Source organism: Desmodus rotundus, chromosome 12 (genome assembly GCF_022682495.2).
Source record: "Desmodus rotundus isolate HL8 chromosome 12, HLdesRot8A.1, whole genome shotgun sequence".
NCBI classification, from domain to species: Eukaryota; Metazoa; Chordata; class Mammalia; order Chiroptera; family Phyllostomidae; genus Desmodus; species Desmodus rotundus.
In genome coordinates, this window is record NC_071398.1 from 139,933 (window position 1) to 155,724 (window position 15,792).

The 15,792-nt window shown below is 62.7% G+C and overlaps 2 protein-coding genes across 2 annotated transcripts; both read right to left on the reverse strand.

Annotated features, from left to right (window-relative positions):
* Positions 1-1,875: 1,875 nt before the first annotated feature.
* TUBB3 (tubulin beta 3 class III) lies at positions 1,876-9,239 on the reverse strand. The gene is made up of 4 exons (XM_024551520.4): positions 9,136-9,239; positions 4,527-4,635; positions 3,988-4,098; positions 1,876-3,250 (listed from the first exon to the last, which is right to left on the reverse strand). Exons 1-4 carry the CDS (start codon positions 9,190-9,192, stop codon positions 2,175-2,177), a joined length of 1,353 nt encoding a protein of 450 aa, XP_024407288.3. The 5' UTR covers positions 9,193-9,239; the 3' UTR covers positions 1,876-2,174.
* A 2,098-nt stretch (positions 9,240-11,337) lies between these two features.
* On the reverse strand, positions 11,338-15,733 carry MC1R (melanocortin 1 receptor). Its single transcript, XM_045188449.3, is given in 3 exon segments — positions 11,338-12,214; positions 12,217-12,909; positions 12,912-15,733. Coding segments are annotated over 3 exon segments (1,284 nt in total). The 5' UTR covers positions 12,955-15,733; the 3' UTR covers positions 11,338-11,666.
* Between the last annotated feature and the right edge of the window lie 59 nt (positions 15,734-15,792).

Here is a 15,792-nt window from a genome sequence, read left to right on the forward strand (position 1 = left end):
AGTCTTTCATTTCAAATGAATTTATATGGAACCTCAACACCTAAAACACAAAAGCAGGGACTTGCTCTGTGCAGTTGGGCAAAGCTCAGTAGGGAGGGGAAGTCGCCTGGCCACGAGGCTGGGTGCTCTTGGGCTGTTTCACCCACCTGCATCTGTTGCTTTACCTGTGAGCATCTCCCCGTCAGGGCTGGGATGGGGCAAAGAGTTCGCGACCCCAGGGGGATGGGTCCCTCTGAGGTGCTGCTGGGGGCCCAGTCCAGGATTATCGGACTCAGCCACTCAGGAGCATGTTAGGACCAACGTGCCCCCGGGGAGTGTGGTTTGTGGTTTACCCAGCTTCACTGCGCACCCTGCTGGTGCTGAGTGTGGGTCGCGGGTCGAGAGAACGGAGCCATGGGCCTCAAAGCCAGCTCCACGAGGAAGGGCGACCAGAGGAGGTCGGGCCGTTCCGAACGACGAGAGCCAGCACAGAGTTCTTGTGGGTGCTCGGGGGGAAAGTGGGGTGTGGGGCCCCTTAGAGCAAAGTGCGGAGGTACACAGCTGTGGGCCCAACATCTGGCTCTGCTACTTGCCAGCTGGCAAGGGCTCTCCCTCCTGAGCCTCTGTTTCTTTGCTGCGAAGCACGGATGATGATGATGGTGGTGATAATAATGTGAAGGTTAACTGAGAAGAGGCCCAGAGGGACGGTGGCCCAGTGTGAGCACCTGTGGGTGTCAGGGGCTGGGAGGGCCTTCGCCAGCACTAGGCAGGTGTCTCAACTCTTTTTAGGTCACAGAAGCCTTTGGGAACCTGAGCTGTTGACACCCCTCCTTTGTTGAAGCCGTCAGCCTTGCAAACCCCCCTGGATGTGGGGGGAGCCCTGCTGCTGCCCAGCCCTCTTCACCTTATGGAGGTGGGGACCCAGCCCAGGGCACAAGTCCCTAGCTGCGGGGTGACCTCCATCACACACCGCTACTTGGCTGCTCAGGTGTGAGGTGCGGAGCAGCTGCCAGGTGTTCACTGCCGCCTGGCAGAGTAGGCGGCCAGAACCGTCTGCCCCTGCAGGAGGTCCCCGTGGCTCAGGGCCCAGCCTGGGACTTGGCCCTTTGGGGCTGCAGTCCCCTTGGGCTCCCTTCCTCCACACACATATCCCCACAGAAAAGCCGCTTTTCTGTGGGGGGAGCTAGGTTTGGTCACACCCCGCAACTGCGTGAAGAGGGTCCAGGCCCAGGCCAGCTCTGTGCACACTCACCGCGGCCTCGCTGGGCTTCCCCTTCTTGCCCTGTAGACGGAGGTGGGCAGCCAAATTAGCTCCTTTCAGGTGCCCAGGCAGGGGACACCAGGCTCCCTGCAGCCACAAGAAATGACCACCAGGGGGCGGAGGAGCCAACATCGCTCCTGCCAGCCAGTGCCTGGGTGCTGTGGCCTCAACTCCCTGAGCCTTCCCAGGGCCAAGCCCCAACCCTCAACACACACTTTCACAGGGAGGGCTCCAGGTCCTCCCTCCCTCCCTCCTTCTCTCCCTCTTGCCTGCGTCTTGGGCTTCCTGCCTGTACATCCAGCACACAGGTTCGCCAGAGGGAAGCTCTGGAATGTGAGCCACCAGTAGGATGAGGGATTGTTCCTACACCTGCCTGGGGTTGTCAGGTGACACCTCATCCAGACAAGGCTGATGTTTTCCCCTCCCCCTCTTCCAGGAGCCCATCGGGGACACTCCTGCAGGCTCTGAGCACAGGCCTGTCCCAGCTGCTAGCTGGGGAAACAGCGGCCTCTTGCCCTGCCCCCAACCCAGGCTCCATCTGCCCCTCTGCCCCTCCTCCCCCCGCCCCCCCCCCCGGGCCCAAGTTTCCAGAAGACAAAAAGGAATTTCCAGCATCAGGAAGGGGTATCTGACAGCAATAAATTTATTAAGTATCCCCCCAAATATGAACACAAACCAGTAAAAAATAAATAAATAAAATAAAACTTCAGGCCTAGTGCTGACAAAGCAGAGACAAATGAGCCACACACAAACGGGAAGGACCTATGGTGGGAAGACAGAGTAGAGTGCCGCAGATACTGAAGGACAGACGGACACTCGGGAGCCCTGGGGTGGCGTGACGGGAGCTGGTGGGGCCAGGCTGGGGCCGCGTCAGGGGCTGCAAGGCTCTGGGGCAGACCTCCGGCTGGGGCCTGGCCCTGCCCCCCCCACAGCCTCACTTGGGGCCCTGGGCCTCGGACTCCTCCTCATCGTCTTCGTACATCTCGCCCTCCTCCTCGGCTGTGGCGTCCTGGTACTGCTGGTACTCGGACACCAGGTCGTTCATGTTGCTCTCGGCCTCGGTGAACTCCATCTCGTCCATGCCCTCGCCCGTGTACCAGTGCAGGAAGGCCTTGCGCCGGAACATGGCCGTGAACTGCTCGGAGATGCGCTTGAACAGCTCCTGGATGGCCGTGCTGTTGCCGATGAAGGTGGAGGACATCTTGAGCCCCCGGGGCGGGATGTCGCAGACGGCCACCTTCACGTTGTTGGGGATCCACTCCACGAAGTAGCTGCTGTTCTTGCTCTGGATGGCCAGCATCTGCTCATCCACCTCCTTCATGGACATGCGGCCTCGGAAGACGGTGGCCACCGTCAGGTAGCGGCCGTGGCGGGGGTCACAGGCGGCCATCATGTTCTTGGCGTCGAACATCTGCTGGGTGAGCTCGGGCACCGTCAGGGCCCGGTACTGCTGGCTGCCCCGGGCGGTGAGCGGGGCGAAGCCGGGCATGAAGAAGTGCAGGCGAGGGAAGGGCACCATGTTCACGGCCAGCTTGCGCAGGTCGGCATTCAGCTGGCCAGGGAAGCGGAGGGAGGTGGTGACCCCGCTCATGGTGGCGGACACCAGGTGGTTGAGGTCCCCGTAGGTGGGCGTGGCCAGCTTGAGGGTGCGGAAGCAGATGTCGTACAGCGCCTCGTTGTCGATGCAGTAGGTCTCGTCGGTGTTCTCCACCAGCTGGTGGATGGACAGCGTGGCGTTGTAGGGCTCCACCACCGTGTCCGACACCTTGGGCGAGGGCACCACGCTGAAGGTGTTCATGATGCGGTCAGGGTACTCCTCGCGCACCTTGCTGATGAGCAGCGTGCCCATCCCCGAGCCCGTGCCCCCGCCCAGCGAGTGGGTCAGCTGGAAGCCCTGCAGGCAGTCGCAGTTCTCACACTCCTTCCGCACCACGTCCAGGACGGAGTCCACCAGCTCGGCGCCCTCCGTGTAGTGCCCCTTGGCCCAGTTGTTGCCGGCCCCGCTCTGGCCTGTGTAGGGGTCAGGAGGGGGCACGGACAGGGTCAGGCCTCCTGCGCCTCAACGCCCCAACCCAGAGGGCAACTGTGGAAACAGTGCATCTGCTTCCGCCCTGAAAGGGGGGGGCACACCTCCTCTCTCCCTGGCTTTCCCCGTCAGCCAAGCTGTGTGATGGGGTCCCTGTAGCCCAGTGCCAAGCCAGGGGCTCAGGTCAGAAACTGAGAAGCCAGAGACACAGCTCCCACTCCACCTCGCTTGGGGGTCCTGGGTGAGTTGGTGGGCCCTCCCCTCCACCTACCCGACCTTGGCCAGCCACGGTGGAAGCCTCCACTACAACCCCAGCATCCCTCGCAGCTCAGGGTCTGGATGTAGACTGGTGCCCGGAGGTTGGGGTGCTGAGCTCCAAAAGGCGGAAATGGAGGAGGGGCCTGCCACCACGGTCTGGGGCACAAGGGCCACCTGAGCTCTGGGTCACAGCGATGCTGTGCTCATGAGCTCTGTCCTCTGGATGCCCACCAGCCAGCAGCTCTCTAACGAGCCTACAAGCTTAATTCCCTGTTTTACACACTGTTCTGCTTGAAGTACACAGTGGTTTCTGTCCCCTGCACAGGTCCTCCCTCTGGGTCCCCACTGGCATCTGCAGAATGGGGGTCAGCCCTGCCCTGTGGGGTCATGGCCCTTTTGTTCCTGTGGATCCGGCTTTGCCTGTGATGGCGTCAGCCACCCCTGTGGGACAGGGGACACTCACCGAAGATGAAGTTGTCAGGCCTGAAGAGGTGTCCGAAGGCCCCAGACCGGACGCTGTCCATGGTTCCAGGCTCCAAGTCCACCAGGATGGCCCGAGGCACATATTTGTGAGCTGAGGGGAGAGGGGTGGGTCAAGTGTGTCCTAGAGGCTCAGTGGCTCCTCCTGCCCTCAAAGTCCTGCCCCGGCCCCCCAGCCGTGCACCCTGACCCCGTGAGTGACATGGGGACGGACACCCTGGACAGCCAGAACCAATTCCAGGGGCCGCGTGGGCAGGTGAGTACTTCTCCAGTCGAACGTGGGCATCGTTCTACACCAGGTGCTGAATAGGTGGCCCCTGCTTGGCGCCCACCCACAGAGTCTGTGGGGACCTTCAGGACCCTGCCCAGCCCTGTCTGTTCCCTGCCTTGCGGTTAAGAGCATGTTTGAACCTCACTGTGGCGAGAGTCTCAGGTTACAACTGCTGCACCCCAGTGGGAGGGCAGGTCCCCAGGCCCAGATCAGCTGCCCTCCCAGCCCCCAGGAAGGGTCGGGGTGCTCACAGGAGGCCTCATTGTAGTAGACGCTGATGCGCTCCAGCTGCAGGTCCGAGTCCCCCACATAGTTGCCGCTGGGGTCGATGCCGTGCTCATCGCTGATGACCTCCCAGAACTGCGGGGGGACAGAGGGGTCAGTAGGGGACCACGACCCCCACAAGGCCCTTTCCCCACATGGTCACAAAGCCCTTGGTGTAAAATTTCGGGCTTGGACCCAAAGCCTGTGCTAGCCCTTCGGAGAGACTTTGGAAAGGGCCCCAAGCTCTGTCACCTGCCACGAATGTGTGATAAACGTCAGGGCTACTGTCTGCATGCCCATGGTTACCAGAGGCCCCGGAGCGGTTCAAAGCTCAGCTGGCCCAGCCCAGCTCTGCACTTGCTGCCCAGTTAATAAGAAAACACCCTCTCGGGTGGCTCTTATTACTCCCTTTTCAGATGAGGAAACTGAGGCACAGAGAAGGGGAGAGTCCAAGATATTTGAGCCACTCAGTGGCAGGGCAGAGGACACCCAGGGACAGGGTCCAGAGATGCCCGGGACCTTGGCAGCCTCGGCTATAGGAGCCACAGGGGCCGGAGTGGGGAGTGACTCACCTGGGTTGCCCCACCTAACCCTGCAAGGCTGGCACAGCCCTAAATCCCAGGGCCTGTGTGCCCCTGGCCGCAGCAGGCAGGGGAGCAGCCCACAGCCTCCACTCTAGGGTGAACCACCGCTTCCCAGCTGTGCGACCTTGGTGCACCGCTGTCTCTGTGCAGCAGGCCTGGGCCACTGCGAGAAAGCGCCGAGTCATCTGCGCGGTGCCCGTGCCTGAGCACGAGTTCCCACTCGAGGACTGGCGCCCTGGCTGCACTGAGCTCCGCCCTCCGCCCAGGGAGCTCCCAGGGGGCTGTGCAGGCAGGAGGTCCCCTGCTGTGGCTTCCCCGGGCCCCTCCCCTTTGCTCCTCAGGGTGCGGGTGGCTTTCAGAAGATGAATGGGGTATGAAGTCCTCAGGGAAAACGGCCCCTCCATCGGGTCACGTGCTGGCGAAAAGGCTGCCCGGCTGAAAAATCAATTACAAAGCAGGTCATCTGTGCTTTTTGCCTTGGACAGAACAGGCACCGCTGTGAAGGGCACGTGGTTCCGGGCTGGGGACCCTTTCTCCCAGCATGGCCTTTGGCTCTTTTGGAATTCTTTGTCACGTGCACAAGTTAACTTATAAACACACACACACAAAGAATAAAGACAAAATTGTTCAAAAACCTCAAAACTATGAACAGTGTCATTATTATAAAATGTACAGCAGTGTCTGGGCCATTCATCAGACAGACTGTAATCAGTGGCCAGAGCTCACCTCCCAAGGACGTGGGGGGGACCCCTCTCCCCTTTTATGCATTTCTGTCACCGATAAGTTCTCTTCTGACATTGCATGTGTTAATTTGTCATTAGAAAACAGACACAGAACGTCACTCAGACATTCAGGGAGTGATCAGAGCTTCCCGCCACTGCTTGGCTCTCCATGCCCTCCTTCACCCTGAGGCTGGGCAAGAGGCTTCTGGCTCCAGGGACATCCACAGACTCTGTAGAGGAAGGGTGATCTCAAGAAGGCAAGCGTGGGGCCAGGAGAGAGTCATCCAGTCACCGGGCCACCAATCCATCTGTGGGAAGGAGGACCATCCTCCAGGAGGGGACAGACCGGAGTGGGTGTGGATCCCAGTACCAGCCAGTGTGTGACATCCCTCCACTTCTTGGGAGGAACTTCAGCTTTCTCGCCTGGGAAGCAGGCAGGGTAATGGTCCCACCCCAAGTTCTTAGCACAAGGCCTGACACATAAGAGCATTCAGGAAAGGTTGGCTTCTTTGGCCCAAAGGTCTCAGATGCTACTTAAATTGGTAAAGCCATGTGCGTGGATAACTAAAATAAAAATAAAATATAGTTTTAAAATATCCGAATGCTTTGGAAAGCTGGGGCACAGTAAAAGGTCACTAAAAGGTCACTGCTGGTAGGAGACCTCCAGGATGCGCCCTTGAGGGGAAAGGCGCATTCAGCGGCGACGGGAACAAAGGGAGACCCCACGACAGGTGCCGAAGTTTTGCACAGAGGTCTGGTGCTGCCACAGTGGCAAACTATCCCACTGGAGGGGGACCAGCAGCGAGAGATGGTTACATGGGAATAGCTTACCTGAAATAATGTTCCCATTTTTAAAGGGGGAATATACTAATGACTGCTTTTGTAGTTAAAACTAATAATGATTATAATTTAAAACATTAAACAGATATCTTATTAGTAAACTAGATTATGTGACATTTAATAAATAATAAAATACAGGTTTTTTTTAATTCAGTAAGAAATAATTATGGTCATCACTACAGATGAGAAAACTCCCAGGTAGCCTCGGACTCCAGGGTCCAGGCCAGCTACTGCTTTTCCGCCCAGGATGGGGCGGGTCCTGCCCTGGTCCCAGGGCGCTGTCCGTGGTGCTGACCCCCAGCATCCAGAGGCGGTGGGGCGTGCACAGGAGCCCAAGGCAAGTAGGGTGCAGCGCCCCCCGGAGGGAGGACTGGACGCCTCGTGGTCCCTGCAAGATCCCGCGCCTTCCATCCCCCCAGCCCGCGCCACACTGACTTATCCAGCAGGTGCCCAGGGGGCGGGTGCGTTGTTTGTCGGAGCCCCTCCCCTCCGCGGCCCCACCCTGCGCCCTTCGTGGAGGGGCGCAGACAAAGGCTTCAGAATGGCCCTGCTTCCCTAGGAGGGGAGGGAGGGGGTCGGGCTCCCCGAGCATCCCGAGGAGTCCTGGGCCACACCCCGTCTCACCACACCCTGGTGAGGTGATTAGAGCAAAGCACTTGGCACAGTGCCCAAGGCAGTGGCGGTCATTGTCCCGAGTCATTAATGCTGTCCTACAGGAGAGGCATGTCCTGCCCTAGTCCTGGACCGCCCTGGCTTTCCTCCACTCCCCTCCCCAGGGTCGGCAGCTGGATCCACGCAGGCCCGTGGGCAGGAAAGCAGCCCCACACCCACCCCGGTCCTTCAGCTGCTGCAGGAGGAGAACTGGGGGCGTGGGGGGCTCTGAGCCCTTTCTCCGAGACTGGGTCACTGCAAAGGCCAGCGTTTGCGAAGGAAGAAACAGTTCCTCCCCCTCAAATCCTCCCATCTCTTGTTTGAAGTGTTTACAAGGATCAGATATTAATCTTTAAAATTAACATGACTTAAGAAAATCAAAGGGAAAGGAATAAAAAAAGTAATGAGCAAACGCACGGGTCAGAAAGCGGAGAAGCAGGGGCCCCTTTGCCAGAAACAAGGCTGCCCGGGCTGTGGGAGGAGGGGTGTAAACGGGCCACCCCTCCCCCAGGCCCGGGGGCTCAGGGGCTCCCGGGACCCCTGACCCTCTGAGGAGCAGATGTTCAGGCCATCGCACCATGTTAATGAGCCCTCGGCCCCTCCCACCCGCCGGGGCAGCTGTCAGCGGTTGCCCCAGGAGCCCCGACCGATTGGAGGCCGTTCCCCGCCCCGCCCGCCCCGCCCGCAGCCCCCGGCCCCCGGCCCCCTGCCCCCTGCCCCGGGTGGGCGCAGCTGTCTCCTCCGTGATTAGGAGTCGCCGGCTACCGCCTCCGAGACCCCATCCCCGGGCCTCCGCCCCGGAGCCCAAGTTGCAATTTACATGTCAGCCACGTGGCTGCCGCAGCCCCCTCGTAATTAGCTTTTTGTTCTCGCCGTTTCCATGGCAACAGCCTCCAGAGGAAGCCTCTCCTGCGTCCCTTCTCCTCCAGGCCCCGTCTCCCGCCCCCGCCCGGCTCCAGGACCCTCTCGACTCGCTCCCTGCGCCGGGTCCCTGGCCGTGGTCCTGCCAAAGCCACGCGCCTGCCGGGCCGGGTCCTGAGCAGCCCCGCGGGCGGCGCGCCGCCCCCACCGGCCCGGGCCGCGCCCGGGGCGCCCGCAGGGACTGAGGCGCTGTGTGACCTTGGCCAAGGGACAGCCTCCGGACTGAGGGACACGATGCTCGCCACCTCCTCCTCCCGCCTCAGTCCCTGCGTCCGAGAGGTGGGCTAACAATGACCGCCAGGAGCTGCCCACGCCCGGGGCCGGCTTTGTTCCCGCGTCCAAACCCCGGACTCGGAGAGGGGCTCGTCCGGGTCGGGCTGCGCCGGGGGAGAGGCTGGTCCTGGACCAAGGTCACCTCGAGTGCGGGCCGAACCCCTCCCCCAACAAAGGACAGGGGTGGGGCCAGGCGGCCGGGGGTTATCACGGCCGGGCTGGCGGCCCGAGGAGGCTGACGGCCCGGAGGACTTGCTGTTCCCGGGGGCGGCGGAGGCAGAGGGAGTCGGCACGGCTTTCAAGGGAGCCCCACCCAAACCGGCCCACCCACCCGCCTATCCCGCGCAGACTGAGTGGCGACCCCAAGGGGGCCACGCCCAGCAAGCCGGCCGCACCCGCAGCAGCCTGCGGAGGAGGGAGCGTGGCCGCGGACGGCTCTGCGCTCGGGCGCAGAGGAGCGGCGGTTGGCGGCGGCAAGGCTGGCCCGTCGCTTTGTTCTCGGTCCGCAGGGCCGACCGCGCTCGGGGTGCACGGCGCGCCCTGCTTCCCTCCCTCGGGGCGGCCGGGGCGGGGACGCGGGAGGCGCGCGGGGCGCGGGGCCTCACCTTGGCGCCGATCTGGTTGCCGCACTGGCCGGCCTGGATGTGCACGATCTCCCTCATGCTCGGTGCGGTGGCGGCGGCTGCGGGAGGCGCGGACAGGCCGGGCTGGCTACGAGGGCCGCCGCCCCCGCCGCGGCTCTTATAGGTCGGGCCCAGCCCGCCGCGCCCTCCTGGCGTCACCGCGCGGCCAATGGGGGCGCAGCCGCGCGATGCGGCACGGCCCTGCCGCAGCCGCCCGCGCCTCCCCGCCCGGCCGCGCCCGCTCTGGGGGCCACTCACCCGAAAGGAGGGAGGACAATAGAAGGCCCCTTGGCCCTCGGACCCCGCCCCAGCTCCCTCTCCGGTCCCACAACTTCGGCTTAGGGACCGACCCCATCTTCCCACCCCAAAGGGCGAGATGGCCGCCTCCCAGCGCCCTGTCGGTGGCATGAAGGGGCCGCCAAGGTACTCTGAGCTTTGCCGGACCCCGTGGGGGTCCAGGGGGGCAGGAAATGGCTCGACCTGCACCAAAAGCAAACCCAGGGCTGAGACACACTGAGTCAGAGTGGCTGTGGGTGCAGGGGGTGGGCAGCGGGCAGCTATGTGGCCCTGAGTCTTGTCCCTCTGCGGTGGGGGTGCCACCGCCCCCTCCCCCGCTGGCTGCTGTCAGACGCCGGAGGGACCCGGCGTTGTACACAGCCGGGCGCAGCGCCTGGCCTGCAGCTGCTGCTCAGTGAGTGTCAGGCACTGTGATAAGGGCCCAGTCAGGTGAGGGACGGCCGGGGTGCCGGTGGCATGCCGTCATTTCTGTCTTACTCCCTGATGTCACCTGTATATCTGGACTCTTGGTCCAAGTGAGGCGTGGGTAGGGTCTAGAGGGTGTAGGGGGCCACAGTGTGCACAAGGTGGGGGTTCCTGCAGGGAAAACTGGGGGAGGGGGTTCCCTGGTCAGAAGAGAAGGGAGGGGGACCTTCACATGAAGACGGCCACCACACTACACACGCAGACACCCCTGCTTCAGGCTGCCTGGGCTCACACGGTAGCGTGAAGACACCTCGGTGACAAACCCTCCAGGAAGGGCGTCTGCAGTCAGCCGGACCAGCTCACAGGGGGCCCCCGAGTCCAGGGTGCAGGCTCAGGAGGGGCCTGCGGGCTATGGCTGTGTCCAGGCCCCTCTTTTCTCCTCCTGAAGCTCCCCAGTTTGGCGAGTCTAGAAATGGGTCTTTTGTTCTCCAGTTGCCCCTCCCCCACGGTGTGTCCATGATGTGGCTTTCTGTGGTTGGCTTCTGGCCACCTGGGGCCCCTCCCAGCCCCCCATTCAGGGGGTCTTTGGTGAGCATTTGGCTCTTCCCTAGAGCTGGCTGTGCCTCCCTGTCTGAGCAAAAGCAGCCGCTCTGCAGTACCCTGTCAGCCGGGACAGGCCTCTCTGCAGGATGGCACCGGGACTGCACAGCCCCCCCGCCCCCCGCCCCCCCAACCCCAGAGGGCTCTGGTGCTGGCTCAAGGCTGACTCACCATCCTGTCTCCCAGCAAAGGCTGGCCCTGCCGGGAACCAGCTCCCAGCCCCAAGGCCAGCAGCCAGGGCTGGAGCTGCCGGCATGAGTGGGGTGGGGGCTGGCCAGGGAGCTGCAGACGGTACTAGAACTGCCCTGGTGCTGGTCGGTGCCCCCGCGCTGGCGGCCACTGAGCCTGTACCAGAAACAGGGCTGACTGCTCAGTGTCTGCGCAGAACCCACATGGCTGCTCGGCAAGAGGCGCAGGGCTGCAGCGAGGGCCCCCAGCACCAGGCAGCGGGGCCCGCCCCAGAGGCCGCTTCCAGGGATACCCCTGCCAGGGGGCAGCTTCGCCCTAGTTTGGGAGGCCTTCCTTCAAACCCCTACCGGGACTGATGGTACTGGAGTGACAAAAACCCCAGACCCTGACCCACCGTGGACCCCTGTGGGGGTGGGGGGCTGCCCATGCTCTACCGAGGTCACAATGGGGCGAGGTGGTCCTGCTTCTGCAGCAGCTGAGGGCAGCCTGGACAGCATCAGCCTGGTCGCCGTGGAGGTGACTGGGGGCCAGGCAGCTGCCCCTCACTCTCGCTGCCTGGGGCTGGGTTTAAACCCAGATGCAAAGATGCAGCATCTGACTAAGTGCAGCAGGGGGTCCCCTCACTCCCCCAGATCACGGCCTCAGGCGCTCTGGGTCCTCTGGGGTTTCACGCTATCTGGGACTCGCTTCTCCCCCTTGTCACTCCCACCCGAGTTTCCCCAGCTCCTCCACCCTCAAGCTTCACGCGACTTCTGGAAAGAGCCGAGGCTGGTGGTGATGAGGCTGCTCCAAGCACAGCATTTATTAGCAGACACTTCCCGGCCCTGAGACCCTGGGTGCTGGTCACTGATTCAGAAAGATAGCCTCGGCGTTGAGCAGGCACTGGCCGGCACTCTGTGTGGGTGCTTGTGGTGCAAATGGGCCGAGCCCCCAGCTCTCCCTGCACCAGAAGCCCAGAGGAGATCCACACTGCACTCCCACTGCGGCTCCTACAGACGTGGCCCTCCACCTGGGACAGCTCCTCATTTCTTCCTGAGGCAGCCCTGTGGGTCGGGGTCCAGCTCCTCTGGGGACCCCTTCCCCTGAGGCTGAGTGAGGGCAGCCCTCTGCCAGCTGCAGACCTCTCGTCCCAGTGGGTGGGGCCCAGGTGGGTCCCGCCTGTCTTTGGGCATAGGCGGGGCCCTCTCAGAGTGGGCGTGTCTGAGAGGGAGCCTTCCCCCAACTCCTGGACAGTGATGCTGATTCCTCTGGCCCCAGTGGGTCTGTGCAGCCACAACTCCAGAGACCTTCCAGCCTGTCCTCTTTGGCAAGTGACTGCGCCAGCCACATGGGAGTCGGGGCTCCGTGGTGGCCGCACCTCCCTTGGCCCAGCACCCGCCTTCCCAGGGAGCACAGAAGCACCTCTCAGAGTGTCTTCTGGAGCTACTGGCTTCAGAAGGCTTAGACGAGGGGTCCACAGTGGCATTGTGGATGACGAGGGCCAGGCAGAGGTGGAAGTTCTTGAAGACACAGTGGCAGGTGGGGTGTTGAGGACACTGGACAATGAACAAGAGGTGCAGGAAGAAGGGCCCCAGCAGAGGAGGAGGCTGCCCAGCAGGGTGGTGAGCGTGACCACGCCCTTGAGCCCGAAGCCCTGGAGGGCCAGGTACTGCTGCCATGCAGCCAGAGAGGCTGTGGGTGTGCCGGCTTGCCTGGGTGAGCTTGTGGATGGCAGCACCACTGTGAGCTTCAGCATGGCCATGGAGAGGCTGACGAGACCCAGCAGGACAGCTGTGTGAGCACAGCAGGCGATGAAGAGGGTGCTGGGTTGACAGTGGCCACCCAGATGGCCATGTCATGCCTTGGGCTGCGTCACGATGCTGTGGTACCACAGCACAGAGAAGATGCAGAGGTCGAGGTCCGCAGCAATGGCAGCCAGGAGGCAGAGGCTGGACACCCAGGAGCCACAGGTGAGCAGGTTGAGGACGTTGGCCAGCTGCTGTGCCATGGCAGCCTGGGTGGCCAGGGTGCTCACCTCTAGCAGCAGTGCGACAGACGTCCCCAACACACTACTCACGCTCACCAGCAGGATGGACGTGGCCGGGCAGCCTACGTGCAAACACGTGGGGCAGCTGCAGTCCTTTGCAGTGGTGGCCACCAACAGCATGTTCTCCAGCAGGCTCACCAGCCCCAGGTCAAGAGCGAGCCTGTCGGGGATGCACACCTCCGGGCCCTGGGGACCCGTCTGGTTGGTGGCCAGGCTGAGGTAGGGGGCAGCTGGGGGTCACTGAGGGCACCCAGCAGCCTCATCTGGGGACCCTCTCCAGGCATAGTCCTTCCAGGAAGCGAGTGTCCCGCTCAGCCCATGGTGCCACCAGCAGGCCTGTTCGCAACCCTGGTGCTGCCCACACTCACCTTCTCCCTGGCTGGACAGACGCTGGCCCAGGCATGCCCCGCTTCTCCACCAGTCCAGTCACCTCCCAACCAGGACCCTGGCTCCACAGCACCAACCTTCTGGGCCCTCAGCCCTCCTCTCCTGGGACGCGCCGTGGCCCAAGCCCTCCTGTGTCTGTGCCTCCTGCCTCCCCGGTCTAGGAGAGGGCTGAGGTCCAGGAAGAATGGACTTTCTCCACAGCCTTCGAGCCGTCTGCTCCACCCTCCTGTGGGCAGCAGCATGATGGGCAGGCGCCTGGGGACTCACCAGAGCGCCCACACACCTCTGCCTGCTGCCAGGTGGTGTGAATGGAACCCAGCCCCCCTCCCTTCCTGGGCACTGCTGGACACCGCCCCTTCATGCTGCTTGGAAACACAGCAGTCCCAACAGCCTCGCCAGTGCTCCACCAGCCAGCACTCCCACCGGGCCCCGGCTCCGGGCATCCGTGTGGGGTGCCCTCTGAACCCACTTGAGACTCTAGGCCCTTGGCCTACAGCTCCACCCCCTTCCCCAGAACCCTGCCATCCCTGACTGCGACTTGACGCTGTTTGGCCTCACTAGTCATTGGCTATTGACGGTCCCCCCCCAGCCCTAACCCCCACCACACCTTAGATGTTTACTCAGCGCAGCTGTCCCCAAGGACCCTAGTCTCTTTGCTCAGTACTCCCGGAGGACAGCCTGGTCCCAGGGGCTGGAGAAGACGCTTTGTCATCCCGAGGGGCTGGAACAGAGCTGCCAGCCCCAAACCCTCTGCAGGACACCAGGCTCCAGGCCAGGGGCCACTTCCAGACAGACCTCTGTCCCCAGCCCCTGGCCAGCTGTGGAGCATGGGCCCAGAATGTCCCTGGCTCCGCAGCCTCACTCCACCCCAGCACTTTCTCACTGGAGGACCAGGTGGAAGCGGAGGGACTTGTCCCTCCCCATGGCAGGTGGGGGAAGACACGCAAGCAGAAAGGCCAGTGGCCGGTGGGGGAAGTGGGGCCAGGAGAGGATGGGGGGTGTTTTGAGCCTATCTGTGACATTCCTGCTGTTCATTCTCTCCCCCATCCACCCAGCGGCCAGACGGCCTGACGGGCCTGCAGGCACGAGCACTCGTTACTGTCCTCGCAGCTGCGCAGGTCTCCCTGGCTGTTTTTAAGTCACAAGTGCGCGATCGAACAGCCAGGAAGCAGCCCCAGAGCGAGGCGCCCTCGGCCCATCACACAGTGCTGCTGGGCACCCTTCCCCTGGATTCTGGCGCACAGCCACGTGCTACCGCAGGGTGACACCGAGGAGAGGGGTTTCCTGGTCAGAAGCACCTCTCCCACTTTCCAAACTGGAGAACCCGTGTGCCTGTTGCTGGCCGTGCACAAGCCCCCCACTGCCTCTGGCTGGACGAAAGGATAGGCCCCCCTACAAACCCGTTCCCGCCCTCCTGGTGCAGAACCCCAAAGGGTCCCAGGGCACAAGCACAAGGCTGCACTGAGGCAGGAAACGTGGCCCCAGCACCTGAGTGGGGGACCCCTGTCCCTGCCACACACCTTAGGGCCCCCATTGCAGCCCTCTGTTCCTCCTGCCCTCTGTCCCTGGGGCATGAGGGCGTCTGCTGGGTGAGCCAGGCTGGGCCCCGGTTCTTGTCATGGCGTTTCAGGGACGTTACTATTTCCAGCTCTATCAATGAAAACTGAGGTGGCCAGTGACCCCCACTCTCCAACCTGAGACTTCAAAAGGTGTGAGAACTGGGCAGCCTTTGGCTGGGGACCACAGCACACTTCCTGGTGAGGCCTCAGGACACCCCATCTGGCACTCATCTGACTCGCCTGTTGGGGGCCCCATGGGAGGGAGATGGCTGGACAGCCGAGCTGCAAAACGTCCCTTTTGTGGTTATAGTCACGGGGGAAACATCTACAGAAATCACAGATAATCTCGAGGTCAATCACACCACCCGATCTCCAGCGTCCTTGGGAGACGAAGTGCAGAGCAGGGGTGGACACACCGTTCCCGGAGTCCACCTGCCGGGAGACCAGGTGTCTGATCCACCATGAGGGCTGGAGAGCTGGAGAGCTAGAGCTCTGGGTGTCACTCACAGTTGTCCCCCCAGCACCAAGCACAGTGACAGGCACACAGCAGGCGTGCATCGCATGAGCATCCATGTGCGAGGGAGCCCCATGGGGACGCCAGGGCGCGAGGAGCCCAATGCGAGGGAGGGGGGCCCCTGCATCCAGCCACAGCTACACCAGCGAGGTAGGGTTACTTGCCTGACTGGGGGGCCCAGCCCTGCTGTCCTCACAGAGGCACCCAAGGGCCAGGGGACACATGGTCATAGGGGTTGTGCAGCCGCCCCCTGGCTCTCGCCACAGAGGAATCTCAGGAAGGGCTGGGTCAGAACTGGGTCACAGGGTCGTTTCCTTTCAACCTGCCAGGGCACCCAGCAGACAGGATACCTCCAGCTCACTACTCAGTGCCCTGGATCCTTCCAGAAGCAAACAGACTCCTGAGTCACAGGCAGCTCTGTGTGGTTCTCAGCTGCCAATCAAGTGTGCCTGGACCTGCCCTAGCTGACCAGCCTGCCCACCATGCTCTGTTCACCCTGAGGAGCAAACACCCCCAGTCTCTGCCCTGCCCGTCCCCCCGCAGCCCTCTCAGGCCGCCCTCAGACTCCGTGCTTTCCCAGAGCCTTTCCATTGGGCTGGGCAGCCTACATGCCCATGTGCCCAGCCAAGGCCAGCCAGGGCCAGTTCCGAGAGCAGCACGCT

Coding starts and splice junctions, on each gene's coding strand:
- TUBB3 (XM_024551520.4), bottom strand. CDS start 9,192: ATGAGGGAGATCGTGCACATCCAGGCCGGCCAGTGCGGCAACCAGATC. Junction 4,099..4,526: donor CTACTACAATGAGGCCTCCT/GTGAGCACCCCG, acceptor CTCTCCCCTCAG/CTCACAAATATGTGCCTCGG. Junction 3,251..3,987: donor GCCTGACAACTTCATCTTCG/GTGAGTGTCCCC, acceptor ACCCCTACACAG/GCCAGAGCGGGGCCGGCAAC.